The sequence below is a fragment of the Podarcis bocagei genome (assembly GCF_964188305.1).
Source record: "Podarcis bocagei genome assembly, chromosome: 12".
In the NCBI taxonomy this organism is placed as follows: domain Eukaryota; kingdom Metazoa; phylum Chordata; class Lepidosauria; order Squamata; family Lacertidae; genus Podarcis; species Podarcis bocagei.
The window spans coordinates 20,554,597-20,569,774 of record NC_138137.1 but is presented as its reverse complement, the minus strand read 5'-3'; the positions used below and the strand labels follow the sequence as shown (position 1 = coordinate 20,569,774).

Genomic DNA, 15,178 nt, shown 5'->3' with positions numbered 1-15,178 from the left:
TATTCACCTAACGAGAAGGACAGACATTGTAGTCCGTTGCAACTTTGACAAAGACTGCTGATTCCCATTAATCATTTCTCAGTTTTTACTATCCCATGTTACAAACCCCACCCGAGCTTTCCACGTTGTGTGGAAATAATTCACATCAGAAACAGAAAAAGGAACAATCGCATCAACAAAGCTGCCATAGAGCATTAGTTTCAAGAGCACATAAGTAAACATCTGAAAAGACAACAGAGAAGCTTGGGCACTTAGATAGAAGCAAATGTGTTCTAGAACAGATGGTGGCTACACTTCACTGCTCCAAGAAGACCTGACATTTTCCCCTGTGGCTGCTGGTGTGCGGCTTAGGAAAATGCCCACAAAACTAATATTTTACAGTTGCTCCTTCATAAAACAGCTAAATCGTGGCTATTCAAAAATGGTAAGACAATGAATAATCACATCGTTTACAGATTTTTAAAATGCAATTATCTAATTTACAAACATCTTCAGATTAGTACTACAAAGGTGGATAGTGATTAAGCATCAGTTGTTTCAAAATTATGCAATGAAAGATCAGTTCTGTCAGGATAAGGCATAACACAAGAAGAGTACTACTTGCAAAGGGCCTCAAACATTGATTCTGTGGGTAGCAAAAAAGTAAACAACCCATGTCAGGATTTCAAGCCCATGATTATGGACTGCTGAATGGATGAAGACTTGCCAAATCCATTCACAAGATATTAAAGATATTCACAACAGCCCTTCACAAGATATTTTGAAGTATTTTGAATATTTCAGTAGTAGGCTGAATATTCACAATGGTTTATTTTCAGTACCAAGGTTAATGATCTAGGTAGGGGGAAAGGGGTTCACCCATATGAAAACCTACTACTTATTTTTTAATTTATTTTCCATGCCAGCTTTCACCCACTCTTCTGCTATTAGTTCTGCTGCTTCAGAACCACTTTTTAACTTGGAAGAGCTTCTTCGACACATGTTACCATGGGCCATGTGGTTATGACTTCACTCTGCACATAGCCAATCAGTCTGGCTATCTGACAACTTCCCTGAGGACAAACAAATCTCTTACCATCTGTGCATTATCTCACTCACCAGAGCAACCCTTCCTGAGATAATTTAATTGACTGTCAATTTCCATGAACAGAATTTAGTCTATATCCACCAACAGTGACTTACGATACAGGGCTAATTGCTGCAGAATGTACACCTGAATGCACATCCTATTTATTGCATTATTGTATTGTATTAAAATCTGTATGTGAATGTGTCCCTATCCATGTCCAGCAGCAACTAAATATGTGTGACTCAATTGCAATCAGTGAGGTGTTGCCTTGATAACAGAACACAATCTTTTGCAAACACTTTCACGTACCTTTACCCTTCGCACATTTTGTCAGGGAAGGAAGTTTATGAAATACATATGCCACCAAACACAAACTGCAGCATTTTACACTAACTGATGCTTTATGACACTCTTCAAGGAAAGTTCCACAGAGAAAGCACTGTAGTAGTCCGGCCTGTAGATTTCACAAGCTTCAATAATGGTTGCCAAATATTATTCGAACAAGCTCATAGCTTACAGATCAGGCATAGCAGATATGTCATCAAAGCCACACTAATAAATATTTAATAATAAATTGAACCATAGCTTCTACTCTTAAATCCAAATGTTAATATTTCTGAAATGTTTAAAATCTAATATTTTACTTTACACTACTCTTCTAAATTGTAGGGACGTGGGTGGCTCTGTGGTCTTGCCGATCAGAAGGTCAGCGGTTCGAATCCCAGCGATGGGGTGAGCTTCAGTTGCTCAGTCCCTGCTCCTGCCCACCTAGCAGTTCGAAAGCACGTCAAAGTGCAAGTAGATAAATAGATACCGCTCCAGCGGAAGGTAAACGGCATTTCCGTGCACTGCTCTGGTTCGCCAGAAGCAGCTTAGTCATGCTGGCCACATGCGAGATGAGCGCAGCAACCCCAGAGTCATTCGTGACTGGACCTTTACCTCTTCTAAATTATGCAAGACATCAAAAATGGTTTAGCCATACTTAAAAGTGGAACCACCCACTGCCCACTTCAAGGACTCAAGCACCACTTCAAAAGCATACCTGATGCACTTTCACACGTGAATCTCATAGACAAGACAGAATATAGCAAATAACTTACCATTATCAGTTTTTGGATTCCCGTTGCTGAGCTGCTTTAATCTTTTCTGATGTGATTTCCCATTGTAGTGGATCTGTGCCTGAGCAGCAGAGTTCAGCTGAATGTTGCACACATTGCACAAAGTAAAACTGCTGTGTTTCTTCTCTCTTTCTTTCTTTTCCTCACTGTCATCAGGTGTCAGGTCTGCCTCACCTTCTCTTTCATGAAAACATGTGAAATTTGCAGTATACGGTACATTGTCTTGAGATGGATTAGGACTCCAGGGTTTCTTCATAGTTTCTAAGATAAACAAAAGAGAAAACTATGAGTGATGTGCATACCGCACATCTAGCACTTTCGTCCTGTGGAAATTTGGTGGTCTGCACTTAGTGTCAATGGAGCAAGGCTGTGTTTCTCACGTGGTATCAGCAATGCCTGGTTGGCTGGTTAGTGTGGCTCCCTGGCCCTAATGTCAGAAAACTCAACAGGCCATAGGGGGGCCAATCAGTGAAGTCCCTTCCACACATATAAAGACACAATTTCAGAACTGGGGGGAATCATATTTTTGACTGCTTCCATTTTCCCTTGATGGCTTAGTATACTATTTACAGTGAGTTTATTTAAAATAGAAGATCATTAAAAACTGAATCCATTGCTTGTAGTTTGAAAAGACACAGTCATTTCTTTTACTCCCACTAATTCTAGTGTATGGAAAGACTCAACCACAGCTGTAACAGAAAAAAACACTATGTGGAGCAGCTTAAAGGTCTTCATCCAAATCACAAATTGAGAAATCTGATTTCTAATAATGAATTCAAAAATTACAGACATTGACGGTTATTAATCTCACATTTGAAGATAGTCTAATTAATTACTTATTTGAACTACTCACAGTGTGATCCTAAACATGTCTGCTCAGAAGTAAGCACCACCAAGTTCAATGGGACTTACTTCAGGTTTAAGGATTGCAGCCCAAGACTCTGCTTTATTCAAGAAATCTAATATATTTTTAAGGCTCCCAAACCTCCTCTTTACATGTGCATAGCACAGAATGGATGGCATTTTAAACACTTCACACAGTAGTACACTAAACTTTACAATTCTAACACAGTAGATCTTGTGATATTTGGAGTTTTTCCCCAGCGCTGTCATTCGGTAATCATAAATCTCATTAGCTGCAGGGAAATGCTTCAAAATATTAAGTGATTGCATCTTAAAGGCTTGGAATCCAATAGGGAAATTTAAAATGTACTAATCCTAGTAATAATTAGCAGTTCTTTATGAAATAAGGCCAGACTCCTGAAAGCATAGGTGTGTGCTGCGATACTGAAGACAATGTGATTTGTGCACATTTTCAGGATAAAGGCCCAAGAAATGAAAGTGTTAGAGTTTAGTAACTGGTAAGTTAAGTTGCAGCCAAGAAAGATAGACTCCAGCTGCAGCGCTGCTGGAAAATTGCTGTACAATTTGGACAAGTTACAATATTTCACATCAGTGTAACCAGAGTTACATACTGTGTAAAATGGAGCTATTATCCCTTTTCGGACACATAAAACACTGTGAGAAGGACAGATGGAGCTTGTGTTAATACCGAGAATTACTGAAACAGATAGAATTTTCAAACACCATTTTTGATGTGCTTCCTTGTGGGAAAGGAAAAGGAAATAAACACTGGAAAAGACAAATATGACAGAGCTTTTTCTGAGTCATTGCTTAAACATACAAGAGGCATTTACTTCAGACAAAACTTATGAAGGACACCAAAATTTAGTCAGCCAACTTACCATAACTGGTAAAAAACACAAATTATAGTTGTGTTTATGAAAACATGTATCATTAGTGTCCAGGATTTCAGATATTTTGGTGAACAGAGATCATAGGCCAGCTAAAAGCAAAATGTTAAGTAATAAAATGGTCTACCCCTTAAACCAGATATTCTAAAGCTCTTTAACTGCAAACTTATGCTTCTACTTCCTTCTTTGTCAATCACTCACAGCCAAGTAAGATTGTCTTTCATCAATAAAGTCTTAACAGTGTGTCTGTAAGTGACTGTGGAAGCCAATTCTAGATCCACAGTGGGGACATAGGTTTCTGGGTGGGGGTTGATCATGGTGAGGATTTGCAAAACGTGCCTTCCTCTTAGCTTGTTTCTGCCTTTCGTCCTGAGTTCGTGCTTCTTCAAATCCATCACGCCTTTGGTAGAGGCTATTCTCCAACTAGAGCACTCACAGGCCAGTGTTTCTCCAGTTGTTAGTATTTATAGTACTAGATTTGCCTTGATATGCACATTTACCAAGAAGTAAGTCCCACTGAATTCAATGGATTTTACTGATTCAACATAACAGGATCCTGTTGTATTTCTGAGATCAGTCATGAATTTTTTAGATGATGTCAGAAAAACATATCTCTTTCCATCTGCAAAATGGGGAAAATGCTATAACTTAGTTGTACGCTTTGTGTCCCTATTTCAGTACCCAGCATCTATAGAGTGGCTTGGGGAAAGCTCCTATCTGAAATCCTGGAGAGCTGCTTCCAGTCAGTGTAGACCAGGGGTAGTCAACCTTTTTATACCTACCACCCACTAATGCAACTTTCTTGATGGTAAAATTTCCTTACCACCCAGCAGCGCTCAATGGAAGGAGGATTCAGCTTGTGCCATAGAACCCCCTACTGCCCACCTAGAATCCTGAAACGCCCACTAGTGGGCAGCAGGGACCAGGTTGACAACCCCTGGTGTAGACAATACTGAACTAGATAGACCAATGGCCTGACTCACTATAAGGTAATTTTCTATGCCTCTATATTACTATAAAAGGTGGCTGTAAAAATTATTAAAAAGTTAAATTAAGAGCAGAATGCAAAATTATTTGTTATTATTATTTATAACATGCCAGTGTGCATGTTCCCATCTGGAGTTCTATGATCAATTTACAAAGTTCCTGATCACAAGGAGTTTATAATCTAAAACTGACAGTTTAGAAACTATGAGGTAGGTAGAGATCAGAAAGTCGAGAATGCCTGGATAAAAATCCAAAAGGAATGAAAGTATATAAAGAACTTCTCAGAGTGTTTTTTTCCTGATTAAGCTAGTGCTGAAAGAGCAAATATTCCCTGAGGAAGGCAGCAAGGATTCTATATCTACTATCTCTGGAAGAAGGAACAAAAGAGCTATCGTCTGTCAAAAGAATATTTATTTATTTATTTATTAAAAGGTTAAGCCACATCTGCACTAGAGTTTCCCAGGAATAGGTATCGACTGTGAACAAACTCTGAGAACTATAGCTCTGAGACGGGAATAGGCACTGTGGGTTAAACCACAGAGCCTAGGACTTGCCGATCTGAAGGTCGGTGGTTCAAATCCCTGTGATGGGGTGAGCTCCCGTTGTTTGGTCCCTGCTCCTGCCAACCCAGCAGTTTGAAAGCACATCAAAGTGCAAGTAGATAAATAGGTACTGCTCCGGCGGGAAGGTAAACGGCGTTTCCGTGCGCTGCTCTGGTTCGCCAGAAGCGGCTTAGTCATGCTGGCCACATGACCCAGAAGCTGGCTCCCTTGGCCAATAAAGCGAGATGAGCGCCACAACCCCAGAGTCGGCCACGACTGGACCTAATGGTCAGGGGTCCCTTTACCTTTAATAACTATCAGAATCCTTAACAAACTACAGTTCCCAAAATTATTTGGGGGAAACCAAGACTGTTCAAAGTAGTACCATAGTGCTTCAGATGTATAGTTCAGATGGGGCCCTAAGACTTACAAAAATACTATTAGGAGGAGGACAAGCATAAATCTTAAATGCAAATAATGAAATAACATCAGCATGCCTGTTTCTGTTTTTCAACATCCATGCATCTTCTGCATTGAAAACATTGCCCACTAGAGAGCAGTATGAATTTAAAATTACAAATACTTTGTATATATATATAAAGGATAATAACTATGTTTTTCTATACAACTGCACAAATATTTTCTAATCTTTTGAGTCATTTTAAAACCTAATATACAGGATAAATTATGTACATTTTGTGGTTAACATGAGCCAAATAGAAAATGTGCATAAATACTGATGACTGTGCATTCACATGAAGGAGTGGAGAATGTACACAAATAGGCAGCATTAACATCTTGTACATAGTTCTGCCAAAATACAGAGTTTCCACCTGAAAACTGCATATTGATCAGATAATATACAAATTCTTGACATGAATTCACATTTTACCAGCAACATTTGAGTCTATTCATACTGATTGTTTGCGCTGCTCATTTGTGAAAATTCATGTAAATGTATGCAACTGCAGGTCCAGATTTTGACTGTTAAAGGTTCAGGGATCAGTAAAAACAAAAGGGGGAAAAAGCTTTATGGGATAAGGGGATAAGCAGAGAGTTTGGTGGAGTAGTGAGGTAGAAGAATGGATGAAGTGGATGGTAGAGTAACTATTGAATTCACAGCCCCTGTATGGATTCCTTTAACAACATTAGGATGTGCAAAAAATATTCAGGTGACAATTGGCATGGACATATGGGTAAAGCTTCGTTTTCTTAATACCCATACTGGGGAAAAGAAATCTGTTATATTCCCCTGTGTCAAGACAGAACAGATCCGGAGGGAGGGGGAGTGTTGGAAATCAATGGACATAACAGAATAGCAAGTTTTTTTCAGAAGTTATTGTAATATTAATAAATGAATGTTCCTCCACTGGTCTGGTGAAAGAGCCTGTGGGGCAAAGGTGGCAGGTCAGGAGTTTAAGCACCACGGAGAGCTCCAAGTGAGCAACTTGTTCTAGCCAAAGTTAAAAGCAAACCAAGGCTGTGTACACATTACCTTGCTTAAAAAACAACTAGGTATAGTGGTACTTCCGGTTATGAACTTAATTTGTTGCGGAAGTCCGTTCTTAACCCGAAACTATTCTTAACATGAGGCGTGCTTTCGCTAATGGGGCCTCCTGCTGCTGCCGGTACATGACTTCTGCTTGCATCCCGGGGCAAAGTTCACAACCAGGAGCATCTACTTCTGGGTTTGCGGAGCTCATTACCCGAAGCATTCGTAAGGAGGACGGTACATAACCCAAGGTTCCACTGTAATTATTTTCCACGCAATTCAGATTGAAGCTGGTTGGAGGTGGGGCGGGGGGGGGGAATGCATCAAAATGTATTATTTTAAAAAAAATAAATGAGAAAATAGATACAGGATAGGTATGGACTGTGATAAATGTTGTGTTGTCTGCCACTTCCCTAATCAGTGGTGGGAACACAGTGGATTCAGAGCAAATAGGAATGTGTACAAGGCCTCATTCCATTTAAGTTTCTGCCACCAGACTTCCTCTCCCAGGTGCTGTCCCTTTGTATAGAACCTCTGGCCTGCAGACAGTTACTGCTATGTTTCATGACCTCCTGCTGTACATGCTCCCTGTGCTACTGGACCTTTAGAGGACTGTGAGAGATATTTTGTTTGTTGGGCTGAAGGGAAGACAACCATGAAGATCCTGGCTCTGGCTCCAGAGACCTAGGTGTTTTGGAAGGTTGTTCTGTGGGCTCCTACCTTCAGTCAGGCTCAGTAGTCCCTTGGTCTCTAGCAGCAGGCTTAGAGCCCTAAAGTTGATGACTCTGCAGTCTCCAACACTTTTCCTCACTTCGGTATTAGCACCAGAGGATAAGTGATCATTTTTTTTTAAGATTTTTTTTTTTTTTTTACATACATTAAAACATGGAAAACAAAGGTAACTCTTCAGGGAAAAATCTATTGGCAAAATAATTTCAATTTGCTTTTTCTTTCAGATCTGTTCAATAAATAAACAATCTCTGTGCTATGACTGGTACAATGCCTACAGCTACGCGTAACAAAAAGAAAGTATTTTGTCTTCGGTGCCTTGTGGCAGATCATTAAAATTGTCCAGGGTGGGCTTTCGAACTTGGAGCAAATTCTATGCTGCATCTCTGCAATCAGCAGGCATTCCCAACCTATAGCTAAATCCAACAAGTTTAATCTATGTTTCAGCAATTTATTTATGCTGGAAAGCACCTTAACGGAAGCCTAATTGTGTTAAAATATGCTGCACTCATTTATTTAATTAAGTTCTATAAAAAGAGATGAGCACTAATCTATCACATATGTTATTTAATTAGCAATACATATCTGTTTCATAATCCTTTGTAAAAGAAACAGAGCACTTTCAGGGGCTTATAAGCAGATTTATAAGCATCACCATTCAAATTCTAAGAAGTTATGCTGCAGTTACTATAATTTCTGCAACACCTATATCTGTGCAAGTGACCATCTTATTTCCCTTAGCCTCAGGATCCTAATGAGAACAACTGGAGTTTGTCTCAGTATGAAGAGAAAATGTAAAGTTGTCTGTGCTATATTATTTTAGAATATTAAGGCTCCTATGCACTTACCTGGGAATAAGCCTTATTAAAAACAATGGGACTTAATTCAGAGTAGACATGCACAGGATTGCACTATAAATTCACTACCTTAAAAGGACCCAAGGGGTTCAGCTGAAACTATAAAGTAGTACTTGTTGAATAGAAATAACTACAAAGAAGATTGCTTTACAGACTTTGGGTGGAACTGAACATTGCACTATTTATGAACGTTCCATCTGTGCAAGCATTTCAGTTCACCAGATGGACCAATCCTCCTTCTTCCCTGTGCACTCACAGTTCTGGGGATTTCCTCAAACCCCAACAAGCCAATTTCAGAAGGCACAGCGGATGTGGGGGAAGCCCCATTACTCAAGCAGATTTCTTTGTGCTTTGGGCTTCTGCTGATGGAGCTCATTAACTGAATTCTGCCCATGGGCTTGGATCATAACTAGGCTTCCATCGGAAGAAGGGCCCCATCCATACTTTGTTTTAAATTTTAACTTTTGTATGTTTAAAAGTTAAAATACTGAAATTGATTAAAATTACCTCAACTTTCTAAGCATTTGGGTAAGTGTGTCTAAACTAGAATGTTTTTACCAGGCGCCAAAAAGAGTACTTTAGTATGGTTTACTCTTCCGTAAAGTGTAACATTCCATTTTGGCTATGCTGGGAACCCCTTCCCCTGGTGTCCATTCCCCCCCTTGTGAGGTTTTCAAGTGAAGTTCTTACATTCTTTCTAATGGACATCAGTACCTCAAAAATGATTTTAAGAGAAAAAGCAAGTAGGGGGATCATTTTCTTTTCATGCTCCTAGAAACAGAAGCAGGAGAAACAATGCTCTTCTGTACTGTTCTGAAAACATCAAATGTAGACTTGCTTCTCTCCTCCCACTGGAAAATGTTGAAGGTAACTGGAACAAAAGCCTTGAAGCTACTGTTGTAATGAAGCTTTACCCTCTTGCTTAGGCTCTGTGGAGTGCTAATGCTAGCCCTGCTGAGTGTGCAAACTCCTTCCAAGGCCCTGTGGCTCATCTAAGCACAGTCAGTAAACTCTTCCAATATGCCTCACTAACCTCAGACTCTGTGGAAAAGCAAATACTTGCATCGTGCATGAGAGAATTCAGAAACTTCTCCTGAGGTTTGATTGAATTAAACTTCATTATCCAAGCCAATTGAGAATAAGACACAGATAAACTTGCTAAAAGTCCTTTGTGAAGATTTCTGTGAGCTGAAATACTGCCCTCCAAGCAAATATCCTATTAAAGACTGAACTGCAGACGAGAGTCATGCGGCTGTGAGAGCTGGCTCAGCGAGCCCTCGGCAATGGACGGACACATTCAAATGATCGTTATCTCAGCCATGTCGCCACCCTGCCCTTTATGAACCTCCCTTTGCTGCAGAGTGCAGTTGAAGCAGGGTGCCTCTATTTAACCATAGTTTCACATTTCACATTCGCTAGTAAAATAGGGCTATCAGCTTTGGAACAAGTCAAGATCTGAAACCAACTGCAAACTATTGTACGGTTACCAGATTTTCTTCAATGAATCCGGGGACACTTTAAACAAACAAACAAACAAACAAATAAATACTACACATTCAGGACGTTGGTGCTGCAGCGATGGCAGGGCAGAGGGGCCACCGCCGCCTTGACCTCAACCGCCATGTTTCCCCTTCCTCCAAGGAATCTATCTCCTATCTCCATGAGCCTGGGCAGCCCCTGAGTTGTTGGTTCTTCAGTGGTGGTGGTGGAGAAGCGATGCGTGGTGGGTTGGGCAAGGAAGGCAGAGAAGGAGGGCCAAGAGCAGTGGCGGTGGCGAGGCTCAGGTAGCGCAATGCCTCCCTTCCCACTGGAGCAGCCCCAATCCCATTCCTACTTGCGTGCAAGCAGGAGGGGGCAGGGATCTCTCAGCTGGGAAGGGAGGCTTCCCGTTGCCTAACTGAGAGATCCCTGCCCCCTCCTGCTTGCACGCAAGCTCTGATAGGCAGCGTGAGGCCTCCTTTCATAGCTGAGAGATCCCCGCCCCACTCCTGCTTGCATGCAAGTAGGAGTTGGGAGGCTGCTCTGATAGGCAGCATGAAGCCTCCCTTCACAGCTTAGTTGCTGAGGTCTGGGAAGGTGGAGGCAGCCCGGAAGCTGCATCTTTGAGCCCCTGCGCCACCATCATATGGGGACTTCTGAGCAGCTTCTGAAGCCAGCCAGAGCCTACTGCTCCAAGCTGCTAAGACTGCCGCTGCTGCATTTCTTAGATGAAATCTGGGGACATTCCGGGGATGGAATTTGTCCAGGGACTTGTTCGCAAATCCAAGGGCTGTCCCCGGGAAACGGGGATGTCTGGTAACCCTAAACTATTGTTTAATATGCTGGCTGGTTCTGAAGCTGGTAAGCATTTATTTATTCATTACACCCAATAATACAGGTTTGGCAAAAAACAAGAAATTATACTTAATTAGAGGCTTCCTAGTCGTCTTGTGGCTCACACAATGGAAGCAGCTAGAGGCTTAATACATAAGTAAAAAGACTTGTGCATACTTCAGTCACTAAGCCAAACTATAAAAATCTCAACTGGGTCAGGGTTCCCGAGGATTATCGCTGAAGTTACTAGGGTTACTAGGTCCTAACTCCATAATTTGCTTGACTCTTTAAGCCTGGTACCTTAAATCAGAGTTCAGCCACATGAAGGCTTAAGCAAAAGTGAATTTGTTAGCCTCCAAGGTGCCACAAAGTTCTTAGAGTGCAATCCTATACACGTCTATTCAGAAGTGGTACAGATAAGTATAAATAGGACTGCAGTCTCTTCTGGGCTTGATTTTTTCTGCAATAGAATTCACCTACATGGAGGGGGGGACCTAATAGAATGTTATGAACATTATGCGAAACAAAGCTAAGGATTGTACCCTTTGGTGTATGTCATACATATTTCCCCAAAATGGCTTCCCTATATAGTACCCTTTTGGTACCAGGCTAAATCCACTGTCATCAACAGCTTTTCACAAATCACTTGATTATTGATCACTATGCTTATCGTTCCTCACTGACCTAAACATTTTACACAGCCATTCTCCTGCTGCCTCAGCATCTCTCTGACATTTCTATGGTTGCAAGCTCTCACGTGCAGCGACCCTTTCCTAAAGACACCTTATGGCCATTTAAAGATTTCAATTTTTTTCTGCAATGGTGTGCATTTTTTCCTTGGAGGAAAAAGTGCCTGGGTTGCAATTTAAACTTTCAATCTTTTTATCCATAAAAATTGAGGAAAATCTTAAGTCAAGTGCTTATATTTTCCCTGATATTGTTAACATATTGTACAAAACTGAAACACATTGAATAGCCATCTGCTGACTGCTTTAAACATATATGTTCCAAACCAAGAGAGAGATCAAGCTTACATACACATAGCAGATATGGATGCAGATGAGCAGTGCTAACTTCCTACTTCCATTAAGTCACTAACAGCCACCTACTTTGAGTGGGACTTACTTCTTGGTAGACATGCAAAGGACTGTGCTGTAAAAGTTCACCTGTATGCTGCTGCTTTGGCTATATCCGCAAATGGAATCTGACTTTCCTTTTTTTGTTTTGTTTTGGGTACTTCAAAGTAAGTAAAACATACATCTAAGTTACAGGGCTAAGTGATATGCTTCAATAATTTTCACCAGTATATCAATTATTTAGGTTTTCCCCATTTTCCTGTTAAATAATACTTGTTTGTTTAATTAGTTTTTTTAAAAAAAACCTACAAAACTAATTGCACCCAGGAAATTACTGTTTTGCTTGGTTTTGATTGAAGCAAGTAGGTGATACTCAGTGTAGATCCATTGAAAATAATGAACATGACTAAGTTGGTTCCATTAATTTCATTCTGTCTGCACTGAGTAGAACTTAGCTGAATACCATCCAGTGTTTTAAATTTTCAGTTTTTGCTTGGTCAAGAACTTTCTACCTCCATTTCCAGCTACAATATGGAAACAGCAGCAACTCATTTCAAAGGATAACTGAGTGGATGAATAAAAGAAATTCTTATCTACCTGAATCTATAAAGAAAAGAAAGTCAAAGGAAGGCATGGCTAACCAGGATCACAGAGAAATGTCTTGGTCCTGTTGCCAATCGGCCTTCCATTGGTGATCCTACAAGATCTCACTATACAAAGCATGGTCTCCCTCATCGCATGTTTTAAAACTGGGTATTTTTATTTAAAAAAACCTTTTTTGCTTTCATTTTACAGAAAGTTACTTTAAGAAATGTGTGATTTCAATGAGAAATTATAATTATCAATAAGGTAAAACCAGGAGCTTTTATTTCTTTTCCCAAAGTGTATGAAATAGCCAAGTGTTTAATTGTTGAATGTCCAGGAATGTTTGATAAGATACGATTTGCAGAGCATAATGCTTCTCAGATTATCTATTAAAGCAGCAGCAATTGCTGCTCAGAAGGCAGTGGATGAGGATGTTGTGCAGAAGTGTCCAACTGTGCACAGTATAATCATACTGGACTTTCTCTGCCCCCTGAACCCCACTTACTGAGTTTCTACAACATAGTGACTTCAAGGCATGGTACAGGGGCATTTAAGAACAAGGTAGCATATTGAAAAATGTACAGTATAAGCACATTCAGTTCCTAAGATGAGAAACTGGTCAATAAAGTCATATGGCTGCTAAGTGCCTAATGATACGGTTGTTCGGGAGGTGTAAGCTTTTGTGCCTAAGTGCACATCATTTAAACATTCGAAGATTGGACTGGGTTAAAGGTAAGTGAACCAAAATTCATCATGTTTACAATTTTCATAGAACTTGGCAACTAATCTAAGAGAAAACCAATGCAAAAAGCCTTTCTTTAACTGTAACGTTATTTACCTGCAAACAGATTTTGGATTGAATCGTATTTTTAAAGTGGTGTTCACTGCAATAATTTTAAACCAAAGTCCAGCATTCACCTTTTGATTTCTCCACAGTGACACAAACAGGACATGTATTTAGATTGCAGCTAGGCATAATGCCATTTTTCTTATGCTTTGCTCACCAAGATCATTCCAGTATTCTCAACCACATTATCCCCATTGTTCTTAATAAAAATATTTATATACAACTAGTTGGTTTAAAAAAATCAAAGCAGTTTAAAACAAGAATATTTAAAGACAAAAATCATGTGAAAACTTTAAATCAGATAACAGCAACCAACTCACTGTGGTAAAATGAGTTAGTGTATCTCGGTGTCAACTAGAAGGTTGGTGGTTCGAGCCCACCCAGGGATGGCTGTAGACAGGATACCTGCATTGCAGGGGCTGGACTACACGACCCTTCTAATGCTAAAATTCTATGATTCTGTGAGCTATTTCGGAAAGACGCTTTCTTAATTGCCTGATGAGTCTCTAAAACATTAGCTGAGCGCTCCACAGGACACTAGGCCAATGACACTAAAAGCTCAGCTTCTTGTTGCTGTCAGATGACCCTCACCAACTTGAGGAATGACTAGTAAAGCTCCTGCAGGTGACCTCAGTGATCAAGCCAGGATATAAAGGTATAGGCAGTCCCTAAGATACCTCAGACCTAAGTTGTTCAGGGCATTGTAAATATAAGGACCTTGAACCTGGCTTGGTAGTAGATGGGCAGATTTAATGGATTAGTGGCATCATGTGATTTTTAAGAATAATGACCATGGAACGGCTAGGACAAAATGCTAAAACACAGTTTAGCATTGTGAGCACAAGCCTAGTCCTCCTCTCATCTCCTCCTCTAGCAGACTCATAAGGATATAGGAAACTTCTGCATCTATTTTTTTATTATTATTAACCACCGTTTAGCATTGTATTTGAAACCTAACCTGTGGCTGATCATGGTATGAAGTTGGCTTGTTTCAACTAACCAATGTTTGTCTGGATTTGGAGAAGACGCTAAACTGCACTTAATTAAAAACAGAAGTAAAGCTTCCAATTTCCTCCTAGCAGCTGCTTGAGAAGGAGAGGGAACAGGATGTGTGAGCCCAAGGCTCTTTCACATAACACCAAATCATAATTTAGCATTGTGTCAACATGAGGCCAGTTCCATCCAATTGCAATTGGATAATACTACAAGATTTGAGAGAGCGGGAAGCTAGAAGTGAAGCAGAGCAGGGCTCATTGTGCTGCCTTAGCTGTATATTAGTGTATTAGCTACTAAAGCACAAAGTACTGTTCACTCCATAGGAGCTGAAGTTGCTACATGGTTCTGACACACAGAACTAGCTGTCCCTCTGCATTTAAATCCTTTTTGGTCATCTGCAAAAAGAAATTATTCAAATGCATCACATTATTTGCATGCACCCAATTTGCCAGCTATTTAAGCAATTGCCTCTGGCTATTCTAGGATAAAGCATTCAGTCATTAGGAATGAAAAGATAGAAGATCACGATGCATGTTTGGAACATTCTCACACCCAGCAATATATCTTCTTAATCTGCTAAAGAGATTCAAAAGCATTTATGTTTCCATAATGGGTGCTGAAACACACTTTGCTTCAGAGTTAAAACAATTCTTTGCTTTTACTTACTCAGCCGTTACACAATACATTTGTCAATTGCTTTGAATATTAAAAAAGCTCTCCAGAAAGTACTCAATATTATTACTTCCATTAATTCTATAATACTGAGCTTGGTGCATTATGAAATTACCCTTGCTGGAGAAACTTGCAATAACG

At 40.1% G+C, this 15,178-nt stretch overlaps 1 protein-coding gene across 10 annotated transcripts in view; it reads right to left on the bottom strand.

Moving 5' to 3' along the window:
- Positions 1–15,178, bottom strand: part of ZNF385D (zinc finger protein 385D) — a 560,232-nt gene that overhangs the window by 313,932 nt on the left and 231,122 nt on the right. For all 10 annotated transcript variants that reach the window (XM_081164656.1, XM_081164666.1, XM_081164665.1 and 7 more), the window contains one exon: positions 2,170–2,448. In XM_081164656.1, coding sequence (XP_081020782.1) covers positions 2,170–2,448 — 279 coding nt within the window. The remainder of the gene's footprint in view (positions 1–2,169; positions 2,449–15,178) is intronic.